Raw genomic sequence first — 18,437 nt, 5'->3', positions numbered from 1 at the left:
TTTAATATATATGGTTAAAAAATTATTTTTCAAATGGAGGTTATATATATATATATATAAAAATTTAAATATTATAAATTTAACTATTGCTATTACATCATGAAATAAGCAATACTTTATACAAAACATTTTTTATTGTTCAATTAAACTATTTATAATTTCATCACGTATGAAATACATCAAACAAATACTACAGTTTCTTTAGTTTTTTAAGCTCGCAACAACATCATGTAAAATATAATTAAGAATAAATTAAGATTATGCTCAAATTTTTCAAATAATATGTCATTAATAAAACATAATTAAAAATAAAAAATAAAAATTAATTTTTTTATTGGATCAGATCCAATTCAATGCATTTAGTTTTGAATTAAACTCAGTTCGGCTGGAATCATACATCATTATTTATGTGAACAGTGAAATCACTCTCTACTGTTTATGTGAATAGTGATATGAACTCTAGTATGGACGCCATGTAGAGTGGAGAGTGAATTATATTTACTCTCCACTGCATGGCATCTACAGGTTTGCGAAAAGAGATTTTCAATTATTTTCCGTAAATCTATGTTTTATGTTAAATATATATGGATCTCTTATATTCAGTAAATTGTATTTTAAAAGAATCAAATAAGATGTATCTATATTTAGTTTCAAATTCAAACATAATCTCTTAAACAAACAACTACTAAAACAAGAAACAAACCTTCAAGTAGGATATATAGAATGTAGCTAGCCATGTCTTTTGGTATTATATTCTAAATAGGGAATGAATAAATTTTTATTTTTTAAAAAAATTATTTTTAAAATTATTTTAATGTAGTGATTTTAAAAATAAAAAAATATTATTTTAATATATTTATATATATAAAAAATCCTTTAAAAAACAATAACTACTATATTTACAAACATTTTAAAATCAGAGAAGGCCTCCACCACATAAATCAAATATCAACACTAACAAATTAATGAAGTAAAAAAAACAATTAAGAGAAACAATTTTATAGGCTTTAACAAAACAATTTCAAAAGAAGAATATAAAAAAATAAATTATTGGTTAATATGTACAAAAATCTCATACATTAATTATTCAAATCATAGTTGTGAAACTTGTGCCGGCCTGGTGAATTGATTCAGGACTCAGGCTGATCCAAGATTAGAATTGATCCGTATTAATTTGGTGGTACTGGCGATTTCTTCATGACTCGAGGGTTTGCCACATTGGTGGGTGATGCATTTCAGGGTACTGAAGTCTACTTCCGGCTACGTGTTGACATTGAATTATACGAATGCTACTAGCATGCATACAAGGTTTTCAATGGTTTATATATATAGTATTTATAGTGGATCTGAAATTATAATAATAACAATTTTTTATTTTAAAATATATTTAAATAATATATTTTTTTATTTTTTAAAAATTATTTTTTATTTTTACATATTAAAATAATTTAAACATCAAAAAACTATTAATTTGAAATATAAAAAATAAAAAAATTTCAATTTTTTTAAAATATTTTTAAAACACAGTGCCAAACATACAATTTATTTGTTCAGTACAGTTATTGTTTGATTATTTGGGTCATGGAGGAACTTCTCCTTGCTGTTGTTGTTAGTGGTGTTGTTTCTTCTTTCAATTAATTTAACAGTGTATTTTGAAAGTTGAAATTAATTAATGTTCTTGCAATCTACGTACAGTAGTCTCATAACCTTAGGGGAGGTTATAAAGAATTCTACCATCTAATCCAAATTCGGAGAACTGCATCTTAAAATCAAGACTTTTGAAATTTTGATTCAAGTGACTGCATACGGCATGTTATGTAGTTGATTTGTAAGCAACTATTAGCAGATTGCAGCGAAAGGCAGCAGATGTAGGATGATATACTTCGCCAATCAAGCCTGTCAAGTAGCAGTCGATAAGGAAGCAACGGTAGCTCGATGTTCCCGCAAATTAGATTTGGTCAACGCCAAGTATGAAATGCTGCTCTCTCTTACATGGTTGCTACCGCCGCATTATTAGAAATGATCAGATGAAGCGATTAATAGTTTTTACAAGGACACAGAAACAGACCAGCGGCAAAAATTTTCTTGAGGTAAAATCACTGAGATACAGTTACAACCCCTTCTCAGGAACACCATGCTTCAGTCAATCTCAGAGTTTATTGTGAAACATATGAAAGGCTTAAATTGCATATAATCCATAATTTATACTAGATAAACGCCTTCAAGTGCTGGTTTAAACAAGGAAATTAATAAGGGGAGAGAAGTAAACAGCTAGCAAGCCAGGAAAGCAAGGAGCAAACTAAGACAAGGAACAGCCTCCACAAGTTATAATACGTGATTACAAGCGTAAACTCCGATATTTATTTTGAAAACAAAGATTATTATAGTAATACTCACGAAACCCGAATCCGCCCAGCTCATGGCACAACCTTATAAGCTCTCATCTTGTGTATCCAAGAAACAAATGATTTCTTGGAATTCCGAAATCCCAAAAATCCATGTTCCTTAGCCTTGTTCATACTCGCGACAATACCCGGTCCGCTGAACATCATATCTCCAAACCACCATCCCCCAACTTGCTCCAGCTTGTTAGACAGTAGCTGATTCTTCTTCACAATTTCCTCCCACACTGGTCCCTTGTCTTTCATCTTCTCCGCCAAAGTTACACTACTCTCCCCTTCCACAAACCCATACTTTTCAATCCCAAACTCTTGCGCTAAAACCGTCCACAGATGTTTCCATTTGAATAGATCTCCGTTGTTAATATTAAAAGCTTCATTTTTTGCTTTAGGCTCCACACACGCCCAAATTTCATGCTCTGCGATCAAATTCGCGTCTGAAGCAATTGCATAACTATTCCACGCCTCTTTCGTTCCAGGAAAGATTAGCGGAGCTCCCTCGTGCTTGCATATTGCAGCGTAAACAGAAATAGTCACAATCATGTTCATCAAGCTATGAGGCGAAAACCCAAAGATAACATCAGGCCGGTGAACAGACCAAGTCACTCCTTCTTTCTTTGCCACTTCCTCGTACATTACATCTTCCAACGTGTAATAAAAATTGGGAAAATCATTTAGTCTGGGCAAGTCTTCCGTGAAAGGTGGATCATGAGCTTCAATCTTGCCAAACAACTGAAAAGGACCAAGATAGTGCTTCCCTCCGGTTTGGAGGCAGACATGACGAAGATTGGGAGCATTGGGTATCACAGCCTGGAGAACGTTACGGAACATGAGGCCGTTAATCTCACAGTTCTCGACCTCCGTGTCTTTGCTGGCCCAGGTAACATAGAAGATGTGGGTCACATCAGTGAGTTTAGAAAGCTTGGATTGGGTCTGGGCAGTATCAGCAATGTCGCACTGAATGTACTCCACTGGGTGATCCTCGTTCCAATTGGGCCGGGAACGACGTGCCACGCCGTGGACTTTCCATGGGCCACCAGGTGTGTCGGAGAGTGGGAGGATCTCCGCCAAACTGTTGCCGACAATCCCGGTAACTCCTACAATCAAGGCTACGCTTTGGCAGCCTCGTGTTGCTTCATCTTCTTTCTGCAGATTGAATAAATTTTTTTTGAATGGTATAAACTTCATTGATAAAAATAAATATGTATGTATGGGTGCATAATTCTTACCTTGGCAGCGTCAGTAGCACCAGACCACCACCACCAGCTCATTTTTTGTTTTTTCGAATTTGGATGAGAAAGGAAAGGATGATGGTCTCCATAAATAAACCAATAAATGGACGAATCAGTGGGAGCGCGAGAGACCGTGGCCCCCGCCAAAAAGATTTTGAATATTTATTACCATGTATAAAGTATAAACTTCTTCTTTTTTTATAAATATAAAAAAAACCACTAAAAATGTGGCTATAAAAGGAAACGTGATGGTACAAAAATATGGGATTAAGAGTATATTTGATACTGTGATAGTTTTTATAATTATAATTTAAAAAAATTATTTTATAAAAAATATATTTAGTTGAGATTAATTTGATATTTTTATATATTTAGTTAAAACTGTAGTTAAATAAAAAATATTTTAATATATATGGTTAAAAAATTATTTTAACTATAGTTAAATAAAAAATAGTTTAATATATATGGTTAAAAAATTATTTTTCAAATGGAGGTTATATATATATATATATATATAAATTTAAATATTATAGATTTAACTATTGCTATTACATCATAAAATAAGTAATACTTTATACAAAATATTTTTTATTGTTAACTATTGCTATTACATCATGAAATAAGCAATACTTTATACAAAACATTTTTTATTGTTCAATTAAACTATTTATAATTTCATCACGTATGAAATACATCAAATAAATACTACAGTTTCTTTAGTTTTTTAAGCTCGCAACAATATCATGTAAAATATAATTAAAAATAAATTGAGATTATGATCAAATTTTTCAAATAATATGTCATCAATAAAATATAATTAAAAATAAAAAATAAAAATTAATTTTTTTATTGGATCAGATCCAATTCAATGCATTTAGTTTTGAATTAAACTCAGTTCGGCTGGAATCATACATCATTATTTATGTGAACAGTGAAATCACTCTCTACTGTTTATGTGAATAGTGATATGAACTCTAGTATGGACGCCATGTAGAGTGGAGAGTGAATTATATTTACTCTCCACTGCATGGCATCTACAGGTTTGCGAAAAGAGATTTTCAATTATTTTCCGTAAATCTATGTTTTATGTTAAATATATATGGATCTCTTATATTCAGTAAATTGTATTTTAAAAGAATCAAATAAGATGTATCTATATTTAGTTTCAAATTCAAACATAATCTCTTAAACAAACAACTACTAAAACAAGAAACAAACCTTCAAGTAGGATATATAGAATGTAGCTAGCCATGTCTTTTGGTATTATATTCTAAATAGGGAATGAATAAATTTATATTTTTAAAAAAAATTATTTTTTAAAATTATTTTAATGTAGTGATTTTAAAAATAAAAAAATATTATTTTAATATATTTATATATATAAAAAATCCTTTAAAAAACAATAACTACTATATTTACAAACATTTTAAAATCAGAGAAGGCCTCCACCACATAAATCAAATATCAACACTAACAAATTAATGAAGTAAAAAAAACAATTAAGAGAAACAATTTTATAGGCTTTAACAAAACAATTTCAAAAGAAGAATATAAAAAAATAAATTATTGGTTAATATGTACAAAAATCTCATACATTAATTATTCAAATCATAGTTGTGAAACTTGTGCCGGCCTGGTGAATTGATTCAGGACTCAGGCTGATCCAAGATTAGAATTGATCCGTGTTAAAAAAAATAAATAAATAAAATTTGGTATGACTTAGTAAATTGGTTGATTAGGCAAGATCCAGTTAAAAACATCATTGCAACTCATTAATTTTTTTTTATTAAAATAATATAATTTTAATTAAAAAAAAATTGATATAAATAATTTAATAACCGGATCAAAATCTGATGACTTATTTAAAACTCATAATCTGAATCTTAAACCGAGCCGGGAATATGACTGGAACGGAAAACAAAATTTCTCTTCTGCGTTTTTCCTTAATTCTTCTCTTATTCTGCTTGAATTATAAATTTGTTTCATTATACAATTATTCCCTTAAGTTTGCCCCCACCATGAAAATTTGCCTAGGGCCGCCACAGCATTCCTTTTTTGTTACAGATAAGTATGAAGTCGCTGCTGGATACTGTTACAGATATTCTGTTTTAAAGGATTTTTTTTAAATATATTTAAATAATATATATTTTTTTATTTTTTAAAAATTTATTTTTGACATTATTATATTAAAAAAATTCAAAAATACTAGAATAAAATTAATTTAAAATAAAAAATTCAAAAAATAATGAAATGATAATTCAACCACAATGCTAAATAAATCCTAAGTATCTTGTGATGTGTACGTGCATAATTGTCATCTTTGCAAGTTGCAAGTCGACAGGCCGTTGAAAGCAACTAGGTTGCTTCCCGCTAAGAGGTTAGATCATTTTTTTAAAAACATAAAAAATATCCGAGCTGTGATGAATCTTTTGATAATATTATTAAACCAAGTTCGGCGGATTAAATTTAAAAATTTTTAATTAGATTTTATGTTTTTTTAAAATTAATTTTTATTTAATAATATAAAAAACAAATACTTGCAAAATTCAGAACATTTTGTAAATTACAAGTATTCTTTCCTAAACAAAAAACCCATTATAGTCTTACAATCAATTTTAAAATAAAACATTTTTAAAAAAATCATAATATTTTGCATATGGTGGAATAAAAATATATTAATAAATGTGATAATAGTATATAAAAAATGTATTAAAAATATTAAAAAATATAAATTTAATGTTAATTAAATACCCACGAGTGTTTTCAGCACATATTAATTGAAAAGACAATAAAGTTAAAAATTCCATAAGGCATATAATATTATCGGTGAAAAATGATAAAATTTAATAATAATTTTTTTTATAGTCTAGGTAAATATAAATTCATACAAAAATTAAAAAAATTAAAAATAAAAGTTCGGCACATGAGCCTTCCAACCTAGGCTCACTCACGTAGTTCTTGGACACCCATCCTTTCTTCTTTTTTTAAGGAAAAAAACAAGAGAAGACCACATATCATTTGTTGTGATAGATAACTTGTATTTATTTCCTAGAATCTAGCTATTACAAGATAGCTAGAAAAATAGAGGAAATGATTTTTAGATTTAAAAATTCATTTCTCAACCTTTTTGACAAAAAAAACATCTAAAAAACATACTAAAATCTTTAATAAACCAATTTATGACATCAAATAAAAAAAATGGGTTCAAAAACCAAAATCAATTCAAATATATAAAATCTTCTAATTCCAAATCTAACATTTCAGGCAAGATGAAGGCTAAAAACACCATAATAAAACTTCTCTTGGAATGAAATTTTTTGATACCAAAATTAATATTTTTCATGACTAAAATTAGTGCCAACCAATTATTTTCTCTCTCCTCACCCTTTTTATATTAGTTTATCTCTCCTCTCTCTAACAAAAAGGATTAATTGGAACCTATTTGAGAGTGTAGTTACGATTCAAAATGTTTTTTTACTTAGAAATACATCAAAATAATCTCCATAATAAAACTTCTCATGGAATGAAATTTTTTGATACCAAAATCAATATTTTTCATGACTAAAATTAGCGCCAACCAATTATTTTCTCTCTCCTCACCCTTTTTATATTAGTTTATCTCTCCTTTCTCTAACAAAAAGGATTAATTGGAACCTGTTTGAGAGTGTAATTACGGTTCAAAATGTTTTTTCACTTAGAAATACATTAAAATAATAATTTTTTTATTTTTTTAAAATTATTTTTTAAATCAGCACATCAAAATGATACGAAAATATAAAAAAAATTAATTCTTAATAAATTTATTTTTAATTTTTTTAAAAATAAAAGTTGACCCGTGTTTTCAGATGAGGCTTAAAAATAAGGAGAAATAATTTTTTTGATCAAAATGAGAATTGTTGTTAGTGTAGATTAGCCATGTATATATATGCCGTGCGCATGTATTCTCATTATGTCATAGAAGGATTTGATTGAAAGAAAAAAAAGTTAAAAAATGAAAAACAAATGTACAAGGTCACTCTTCATATTCATAGTAAATTAGCTAGATTAACCTTTCTTTTAGGTTTTTGTATTAACTAGATGATCCATGCTATGCCACGAGTTGGGCTATTCTTTTTTTTTTAATTTTAAAAAAAATATTAATGTGACACTAGCATTTTAAAATAAATAAGAAAAATCTAAGATGTAAACAATTAAAAGAGATTGCATGCATTGTTAGAACAACAACACAAAAAGTAAATAAAATAAAACACAATAAAGGGGACATCTCATATTCATACTTAATCATTTAATTTAATTTAATTTAATTTAATTAAATCATAATTTAAAAAAAAAAAACTAAATTCAACAAAGGCTAGAAAAAACTCCAAGCAACCTGTATTAGTTTCAAAATAATTAAAAAATCTCATAAAAAACAAATAAAAATAATAACAAAATAAAAAAAATAAAATTAATAAAAAATAAATTTTAAAAAGATAAAAAACTAAATAGACCTGGGTGAACCATTTAAACATGAATTAATTTTTTAAATTTTAAATTTGTTAAATTCTAATTTCAATATCAATAAAAAAAATTCAACAACTGATTAATTAAATATTAAAGGATAAAATAAATTAATTTAATTAAAAAATTCCTTGTAAAAAAGATGAATTTTATAAAGATAAAAAAACTAAGTAAATCTATGTTATTTTTTAAAAAATAAAATATCTCATTAGAAAAATTACTGGAGGATGAAAAAAAAAAATTTACAAATTATCATACACGCGCGCGCGCGGGGACAGAGACAGCGAAGCCATGGAAGTTCAGCAACAGGAACCACGTCTTAACAAATGCTAGGTTCTCCTCTAAAAGGCAACCGATTTGATTACAGAGTACCGTGGAGTGAAGCCATCACTACAGTTATAAGGTTGAAATCTTGTTCTTGATTTCGTCTATTTGTATTTATTCAAGTTTCAACGTATCTTATATAACTTTACTCCTAAACTCTACTATCAAATTTAAAACTGTCTGTATTTTTTTTATATAATACAAAATAAATCCTAATTAATCTAACTCAATTTTTTCAAACAATTCCTAAATATTTAATGTACAAAAAAAGTATTAAATTTGTTTTTTTAAGAGAAAAACTTATATGATTATCACATCAATTATTGTCTTTTAAGCGTTCTGTTCTTTTATTTAAAAATCTCTCATTAATCAATTTCTTTATAAATCTTATATTAATTCCTAAGACATGTTCATCCTTTACCTCCTTTTTTTTTTTTCAATTAACCATGGTATCTATTTGACATGGAAGTTGATGGAAAGAAAACATCATCATATCATATGTTATTAATACCTTATTTGATGATAGCAAAGTCTTATCTCTGATTTAAATGAAAAATGGTGTGATTGTATTTTTTTTAGGAAGATATTTGAGAATGTGGTAAATATTATTTTTTAAAGTGTATTTTATTTAAAAATATATTAAAATAATATTTTTTACTTTTTAAAATTTATTTTTAACAACAGCATATCAAAACTCTAAAACCATTAATTTTTTTCTTAAAATTTTGATGCAAAACATTCAAACTTAATTCGAAACAGGGAGTCTATTAAAGATTCAAAATCTAGTTATTATATTTGTAATTCTTTGAAAGTCGTAAGCGCAGAAACATAACAACGAGACAGTAAAATCTTTGTGATGAGTGCGTATGAGCATCTTCAATTTCTTACTACTTGAGAATAAATCCCCAAATTTATGAGTTTTGTGAGTGATTTTTTGCGTATTGTTGATAATGATAACATAATCAAGAAATGTGCTCTCATTCAATTTATGTACGTTTTGCCCTTATTGTTATGACGGGTAGTTTAGGCTTGATAGAATGACAATGCAATATTTGAGGGCAGCAATTAGCCTCTGTTCGAGGTTTGGTCTGTCCATAAGATCTCATAAAGTCTCCTGTCCAATAGTGCGTTCATAGGCATTCCTCTTCTAATTTGATGGTGAGTGCTGAGACTTGTTGGGTCATCAAGGTTATTAAAGCCTCGAATTAATAACCCCTATTTCAGAAAAGCATTGAGCGACATGATACGTCCAAATCTAAATAAAAAAAATCAGATGGATATGAATTTTATCATGTTCATAGATACATGAATAATCTTTGCTGTAGATTCTAACCTTTAGATTTGTATTTCTCACGGGCCTAAGGATCGAGTTTAGAAAGTATAAACTTTGAGGCACCTTTGAAAGTGTTAAGAGGTATTTAGAAAGGATTTGGTATTGTGTTACTTTTTATTTTTTTGCGTGTATTGTAAAAAATAATTTTGTTAGTCAAATAACTTCTACATCATTCATTTGACCCCTCACGAATTGAGTTTTAAATCTTGATTTTATACAAATTGAATTTTATTTATTTATAAAGACATGTTTTTTTATTTATTTTGCTTGTAAAAATTCATTTCACAATAATGTTAATTTAATATATATTTTTTAAATTTATTTTGTAAAATCATAGATAAAATTATCTTCTTAAAACTTTTTTTTGTAAACCGCAGCATAACAATCTATCACCAGTCTAAATACATTTGCATAATTTAGCCGTCACTTTAGAATTGCTGAAAAACAACAAACAGATAATAACACTAATTGGAAACACGAATTGTCGTGGCAGACGTTGTACATTTGTATTATTCTACATTTTATTATTTTAAGTGGATGTTTATGAATGACATACTAATTATTTTTTATAATATTTTTTATTTATAAATATTTTAAAATAATATTTTTTAATAACTATTTTTTATATTAATTCATCAAAACAATTCAAAAACTTAAAAAAATGATTTTAATAAAAAATTAAATTAAAAAAAAAACCATAATTTCAAACACATGCATTTCCAAACAATCTATTGATACTCAAAAAGCAGTCTTGAAGTTGCATTAAAGGATGGTTGTCGTTGATCATGTCCTTTAAGAATAAACGTTGCAACTTGCAAGTAGCTTAACTTTATCCACGAAGATTGAGGGGTTTAGTCTCCCTTTTAGGTGGACGGTGGACCTTCAGTAAGCAAAATCATCACCATCATTTTTCACTTTTTTAGCCTTCTTAGAAAAGCTGAGTTTTAGAGTTCAGTTTAGGGAGAGGGCCGAGGGGAGAGGGAGATATATATATATATATATATATGAATTTGCCAAAGCACAACTGCTTTGTCCTTTGCTTGATGTAACGCTTGCAATCTTCACGGCCAAAATTTACTTGCCAGGTTACCACATTATCTCGATCTTATCTACTTGCCTCAAATTTGGTCAATCAACTCTTTCCTCATCAATTAGTCCCTGTAGTTTAATAAAACAAAATCATCTGTTCCTCACAGTTCTAGAGATTACTGGTAAGTTGCTCGCGCGATGTTGTAGAGATCCTTATAGCATGAAATATTGCCTAACGATCCATTGAAAGTCTATTGAAATCCTAGAAATATAGTGATGTTGTAACATGACATAGCAAGGGTTGTGGTCAACATTTCAGCACAGTTTAGAGACTTGATTTGTAAAATAAAATTCAATTTTGGTATCCTAAAGTGTAAAATACGCAAATAAATAAATTGGTTGTATACTTATAACCTAAATAACCTCATTTATATATATATATATATATATATATATTTCTTCTTGTTTTTGAGATAGAAAATGACTTGAGCTTAATAATTAGAGAAAAGAGATGCTTATAATAAATGTTTTCTTCAACAGGAGATATTAGCATGAGAGGAGATTTGTTATTTTTTTAGATACTATTTGGAAACGATGCAAACCATATTTTAAAAAAAATTAAGTTTTTTACTAATTTTTTTATGCTTTATATTGTTTTGATTCGTTATCTCAAAAAAGTAATTCTTTGACTTCAATTCTTTTAATCATTGCCTTAATTCTATCTTATTTTTTACATTTTTTTTTATCTAGACGGTGGTTCAATTATTCTTTAAAAAATGATATTTCAGTACTTCTTAGATCTTAAGAAATTTTTGATTAACATGCTTTGATGATTATAATGACCATCAAAACATGGAATGACATGTTGACAATATTTTATTTAAAAGCCATGATTTATGCAAATTTTAATGTGAATAATTCTATAATTGTGCTTTAAATTATATTAATGATCAAGGAGAACACAAATTTGTTACAATAATAATTTTTGGCTCCGTTGGTAAATAAATAAAAATATTATATTATTAAATTATTTTATTGATTTCATGTGATATTTATAAATTAAAAATTGATTCTAATAAAAAACTTATGGGCATGTTGTATTGTGAATAAGGGGTAAGAAAACAAATTGACAGTCTATTTTACCTTACCTTGTTGAGTGTGTTATATTATTTATGGTATTGAGACTAAACATAGTAAATTGTTTGATAATGAACTGTTATTTCTGTACTATTAGTAAAATTATTTAAATTAAAATTACTAGTAAAGTACATAACTTAAACTAAACATTTCTTTAAAGAAAAATAAACATTTTATTTAAGAAACTAAATGAATTACTACAAAATTAATTTTTTTAAACATTAATCAAAATAATATATAGTTTTCTTTAGTAAATAAAACTATAAATAATTTAATTGAAATTCATATAAGCCGAGTTCTAATATATTTCGCAAGTCACCAAAATTCAGTATTTAAACATGGAACAAGAGTTTAAATTTTATAAGAGACTATTGCAAAAAAATAAAATAAAATTTCAACAGCCTCGAGTTTGCGGCGAGCCTTACTTCTAAACCATTTTAAAAGTTCGATTCCCTTATAAATCTGCGGACACGAAAATTGAACTTCTACTAGCTAGTATATATCTGTGAATCATTTTTCGAAACATATTTTTATTTAATTTTATAGGAATTAAAATAAATATATGTAAAAGTAATTATGGAAAAAAAATTAGTTAAGATTCTTTATTCTTAATTATGTATTTATTTTTTATTTGATAAAAACATGTTTTTGTATCAACAAGATAGTTTTTTAAACAAAAACTTAAGCGAATTAAAATCAGTATCCCAAAAATTCAAATTATTTAAATTCAAGAGTAAAAAAATATTTCTTAGTCATAACTCTATTTCTTTATTGATGAAATTATTTTGTGTTTTAATGAACATATGTATTTTTTTAACAGAAGCATGATTTTTTATATAAAAACTTATTATGATATGAGAAGCAAGTTTTAATTAAAAAAATTACATAATAATAATTTTTATGTGATTATATGAAAAAAAAAATAATTAATTTAAGAAATTTATAATAAAATAAATATTTTATTCTTATTGAATATTCATGATATTTTTTTTTGCTAATTTAATTCAAATATAATTATTCATGATGGAATTGCTAATATTAGCACAAAAAGCTCCAATCTTATTTGAAAAATATGCCATAATCAAATGATTTTTAAAATAATATTGTACTTATTTTATTTAAAGATAATTTATGTCATAACCCAATTTTAGATCCCCAAAATTTTTTCATCTAAAAATATTTTTTCCTGTATTGATATATAAGTAAAAACAATTAATTCATTAAATTTCAAAAATAATTCAGGGTCATAAATGGACAAGAAATCTGAAGGTGGCAAAAATAGAATGAAGAGGGACTTAATAGAACAAATTAGAAATTGAAGGACTAATTGGTCAATTTAGGGGTTTAATTGCGTTAAAAAAAGTGTAGTTAATAATTAAGGATTTAATTGAAGAAATTTAAATCCAAGAACCAAGATGCAAAGACTCATACATTCAAGGACTTAAATTAAGGAGGGGTCAAAGAGAAAAAAAGGTCAATAACCAAGAAGACTTAGAGAGTATTTGAAAAAAATCTAGAATTGACCTCTACAACATAAAATGATAGCAACAACTTTTGAAAAAGCAAATGGAAAAGGAGGACAAAATAAGAAATTACGTGAACCAGCAACTAAAGGAAGGATGAACAATTAGCAGCCTTGATAAAAGATCTTGAGATGGTAAATAAATGGTAGAAAGAACCGAAATTGCTTAATAAATAGCCAAATGTGTCCAAGATGAACTAGGAAATTGAATAGCCAAGCACGATGTGTTGGTCAACAACAAATATGTGCTTATATAAAAAGAGTTGGTCATGGTAAAAAAGCTAGCAAAAGGCAAGATAAGTACTGATAAGGCTAGAGGCAAGATAAGTATTGATAAGGAAATGGTAGCCTTTTTGAAGAAGGAAAGAAATGATCTTAGAAGGAAGCTAGATGCTAAAAAAGAAAAGAATCGGTTAGCCAAGATTGACATAGAGGAAAAAAAAAATTTGATACCAATACATAGAAAAGAGATGATGAGCTTGACATTAAAAGGAAAGAGCTACATATGCCAATGACTAAAGTAATACAATTAGAAAATATAGTCTGGGTGCTTGAAAGAAGCGACAAGGACTTCCAATAACGACGCCCTGCTTATTGATAATACATTATTTCATGATAAGACAAATTAAACAAGTGGTTTATCGGACTTAGAGGTTGCAACAACATGCTTCTTAGGTCGAAAGTGACATTGCGAAGTACCAAGAGCACTTGGACACAATCAATCTTTTATTAGAAATATAATTAATATAAACAATGTCTTTTATGAGTAGTGATGTATAAGGCCTAATTTTTACAACCTAGTAGAACTTGAAAAAATATGCCTAGTCTCCAACATTGTAGTATTGAAGAAATTTTGAGTGTTCGAGCTTGTTAAATATGGAAACTCAATTCTCATTGTCTCATTTAAAAACATGCTATAATAAGATGGTAGAAGTAATATTTGATATTTGAACAAAATCAATTAAATTAAGATTAATTAGTAGATTGTGTTTCACGCATATACCTTTAATAAAAATGAGTATTTAATAAAAATTAATAAAAAATTAATAATTAATTTATAAACAAAATGAAAACAAAGTATATTGATTATATCAAAATTACAAGGCAACAAAAATTTTAGCTTATCATGGGTAGGGACACTCTTGCTGACATAATAACCTCTATATGAAATGCGGACATGGATAGAAAAGGAACCGTTCGAATACCATCTACTAACATCTGCTCATCTGTTTTTTTTTCAAGACAACCTTAGTGAGCCGCCTTGACTTGGTATATGATGCTTGACAGTACCAAGATTAAAGGATGAAAAGATATAGTTGATGTATTTGTAAAACAATACAAGTTTAATATGAATGTCACTTCAAATAAGACTAATATGTTAGAAATGGAGAAGAGAAACAAATAATATATTCAAGAATACACCTAGAGGTGGCGAGAAAAGGTTACACAAGTCAACCTACCGCTATTAGAAAAAAATGATTAATTTATTTTTCAATATATTCAAAACAACCTATTTTGACCATTTAGTGAGTGCCCCTATTTAACACTTTACGGATATTGATCTAAATGAAAAAAAGGATTCATCGGAATGAATAAAGAAATAAAAGTGAATAACATTGAAAAGAGAGGTTATAAGAAGATAAAAGATTATCAAAATTCTTACTAAACACCCACCATGCCCATATCTAAAGTAAATTTTTTTACCTCTTTTCCTAAAAATCAAGCCAACATATAAAACAATCACATATAAAACAATCAGTAAAATACTCAAACCGAAAGAAACCCTCTCATTTTAAATGACTTCTAGAAGAACCATGACCAATGCTCTCGAGTCCTTATATCCTTAGAAGAAATGTACCAACATTTTCTTAGTATGAGTGAAGTTGCACCCATTCCTATGCAATCCTTATTTTTTTATTGGTGTTATAATTCAATTTTAGGCTTGTTGGCTTTTAATTTAATTTTGCAGGGTTAAGATAGAAAACTAAAATATTAGAAATTTATTTTAATAAAAAATATGATTTGTTAACTTGCGTGAAAATTAAGGACTTCAATTTACCTTGTTTATTCTATCCTTATCATAAAGATAATGTGAATTATTCATTTTTAAATTTAATTTTTAATCAAATTTAAAATTAAAAAAAAATGAATTTGTCTGAGATTTTGTTTTTCATTTACAATGAAACTCTTGTACTATAAATATAAATTTCAGTGCATGTACAAGAAGAGGCAAGATATTATTAAAAAAAAAAACATATTACTAAAAAAAACAAAAAAAATGGACAGCAAAACCTATACTAGCTGTAGAACTCCCTCAACACTTTTTTTTTTCTTTTCTTCCCTTGCCTCCAAGTCTTCACGGAGGAAGGGCTCCCTTATCTTCATTTTTTTTTCTTGGCTTGGAATCCCAGAAGACAGGCCTCCCTCACTCTCCTTTCTCGCTGGCCATTTCATTTTCTTCTTCTCCACAATCGAACGAGTGCAACTTTCTTCCCTAGACCATTACCAACATCAACCTCTCTCCCAGTCTTCTCAAATTTTCTCCTCGCTTATAATGTGAGTCAAAACTTGTTTTTCATCCATATAAGTACAATGCTCGTTTTATAAATAATAAAATAAAAAATGGTCTTTGTTTTAATTTTTCATAATAATTGTTAAACAACCCAAAATGAAATGATCAAATACCAAGCCCTGTTCTTCGGATGTTAATTAATAAAAAAATTAAATAAATAAAAATAATAAAATAAAAATAGTATTTGTATTAATTGGCTTTATTAATTGGTAATTGACTCAAGATGGTATGGTCTATCATTATACCCTATCTTTCATAATTACATATCATTTTATAAATCACAAAACTAAATAGATGTACTCATTATTTTCTAAATAACATATGATGAAATGGTTTAAAATTAGATCTGATTTTTTAATATTGTTTAGTTGTTTGACCACGACCATATATGTCCAAATCTTATATTAAATGATTAGATTATATGTTAATGACCTGAGATGAAATAGTCTCATCATAGGCCTGTCTTTCAAATGTTAGTTAACAAATAATATGATCATTTAATGTTGTTCATCAAATTATCTAGGATGGTAAAGTCTAACATTAAGTATTGTCCTTTAAACGTTGTTTTATGAATATAGACAATATTCTAAAAAACATATGGCACGGTTTAGATAGACTATATGAATACATATTTACTATTGAAAACATATAATATAGCTTATTTTAGATAAGATGTATATAGTGATATTTATCTTTTATATTACATAATCAATTCCTTACCTAAAAACTCTAAAAACTAATTAGTTTTTCTGTTACAATAAAATTAGATGATTATTTTTTTTCATAAATTTATTATTTTTAAATATGAGCTCCCTATAATATTTACATGCATTATAACCAATAAAAAATATAATTTTCTGTGAAAGATTTTTCTTTAAGACATGACCCATCAAAAGAATTTAAATCCAAACTCAAATACCAAGTTGAAATAACAAGTAAAAATATGTATTTAGTTTAGTGATTGACTATAGCTATCCTACCGGTGGCTTTGACAATTGAACAAATTAAGGAGGGTTTCTGCAGGACTCCCACTCATTTTTGGCTACCAAACGATGATGAGAACTTGACGGCTTTTAAAGCTGAAAAGTTACTTCTCTGACTTTATAATCTCATACCTTGAAAAAGTTAAGTGCCCCAATGTAGCTTAAATTAATTCATTAATGGTTTTTATATTACTCTGTAATTGTTTCCCTCGATAAAATTAAAGCCTCTTAATTAAACAAAACGAGGGTATGAAATTTAAGTTCCAACTATTCTTCTTTTTTGAGCTTAAATGGTTTTTGTTTTCCTCTTTCAACATGAAGAGCCATTGAGTGCCTCAGCTGGCTTCGAAACTTTATCGCTATGAAGCAGTGAAGATGAAATTAATTGAAAAAACGAAAGGATAACAATTAAATATATGACGTTTTATTCGATGAAAAGGGACTGCAACAAAAGCATACCCCAAGTTTCCACTCAATAATTAACTCCATCTTCAATTAAGCATACATGTGTTGCTCTTTACCAACATTCATAGAATTTGATATCAACGTGGAGTCTGAAATACACATCACCTTCAAATGCATCAGTGGCTATAGTTGCAATTCCCCTGTGCATAAAAAAATCCCCGGTGCCTCCAACTATAGATATATCTCTACTCTTCACCAAAATTGGGTCGGCTCCAATGAAACTTATGGTCCCTTGGTGTTCTGTGCTGTTAAGAACAAATGTAAAGCTCAGCCAAGAAGTGAAGGTGTTTTTGGTATCATAGATATACATGCCTTGCGCCCTACCAACTGGTGGTGAATGAAGATTGTTGTCAAGGGTAATGGGATCATCAAAAACTATAATGTTGCCAAAATGGAACTGCCCTGCTAAGATGGTTAAGTTAGCCCCTTCCGGTGCTGCCACAATTGCCGATGTTGCATTGGCAGCATTCTGGCCATTGTAAAGAATGTCATGGAAGTAGAGGACTAACTCCTTGCATGGTTTGTACTGCTTCTTCTTGCCTGGGTAGGCTGAAGATACAGCAAGAAACATAAAGAAACAAAGAAGAATACAGCTTGCTCTCATTTTTGTTTGTTTTTGCTAGCGACAATCTTGAGGGAAATGAAGCAACAAGAGCAAAGAAAAAGATTTGGATGATTGAGCTAGTCGTGAGTACTTAGCTCCATGCTTCATCTCCTTATATAGGGCAACATTTTGGATCTTTCGAGGAAGCTGGTCAGTTGAAAAACGAGGGCTAATCGGATTTTGTTAATATACGGTCAGTTGAATTTTATTTTATTTTTAATTCTATGAAATGGATTTGTCTATACAGTACTTTGCTACCTACTACACATCATTTTTATCAAAATAAGAAAGAAGAAATTCCGAAGAGTTTTCTGCTGGACACTCACTTCCATTACCA

General features: G+C 27.9%; 2 protein-coding genes across 2 annotated transcripts; both read right to left on the bottom strand.

Moving 5' to 3' along the window:
- Window positions 1–2,059: 2,059 nt before the first annotated feature.
- LOC105124313 (3-oxo-Delta(4,5)-steroid 5-beta-reductase-like) lies at window positions 2,060–3,735 on the bottom strand. Its single transcript, XM_011024278.1, has 2 exons — window positions 3,629–3,735; window positions 2,060–3,545 (listed from the first exon to the last, which is right to left on the bottom strand). Exons 1-2 carry the CDS (start codon window positions 3,668–3,670, stop codon window positions 2,418–2,420), a joined length of 1,170 nt encoding a protein of 389 aa, XP_011022580.1. The 5' UTR covers window positions 3,671–3,735; the 3' UTR covers window positions 2,060–2,417.
- A 13,698-nt stretch (window positions 3,736–17,433) lies between these two features.
- LOC105124311 (disease resistance response protein 206-like) lies at window positions 17,434–18,198 on the bottom strand. Its single transcript, XM_011024276.1, has one exon. It carries the CDS (start codon window positions 18,098–18,100, stop codon window positions 17,549–17,551), a length of 552 nt encoding a protein of 183 aa, XP_011022578.1. The 5' UTR covers window positions 18,101–18,198; the 3' UTR covers window positions 17,434–17,548.
- Between the last annotated feature and the right edge of the window lie 239 nt (window positions 18,199–18,437).

This window comes from Populus euphratica, unplaced genomic scaffold (genome assembly GCF_000495115.2).
Source record: "Populus euphratica unplaced genomic scaffold, PopEup_1.0 scaffold4.1, whole genome shotgun sequence".
NCBI lineage: Eukaryota > Viridiplantae > Streptophyta > Magnoliopsida > Malpighiales > Salicaceae > Populus > Populus euphratica.
This window is presented reverse-complemented; position numbering and strand designations above follow the sequence as displayed.

Bases quoted from the DNA above. Each gene is read 5' to 3' on its own strand.
- LOC105124313 (XM_011024278.1), bottom strand. From the start codon at position 3,670: ATGAGCTGGTGGTGGTGGTCTGGTGCTACTGACGCTGCCAAG. The intron at 3,546-3,628 runs GTAAGAATTATG...TTCAATCTGCAG, and splicing joins GTGCTACTGACGCTGCCAAG to AAAGAAGATGAAGCAACACG.
- LOC105124311 (XM_011024276.1), bottom strand. From the start codon at position 18,100: ATGAGAGCAAGCTGTATTCTTCTTTGTTTCTTTATGTTTCTTGCTGTA.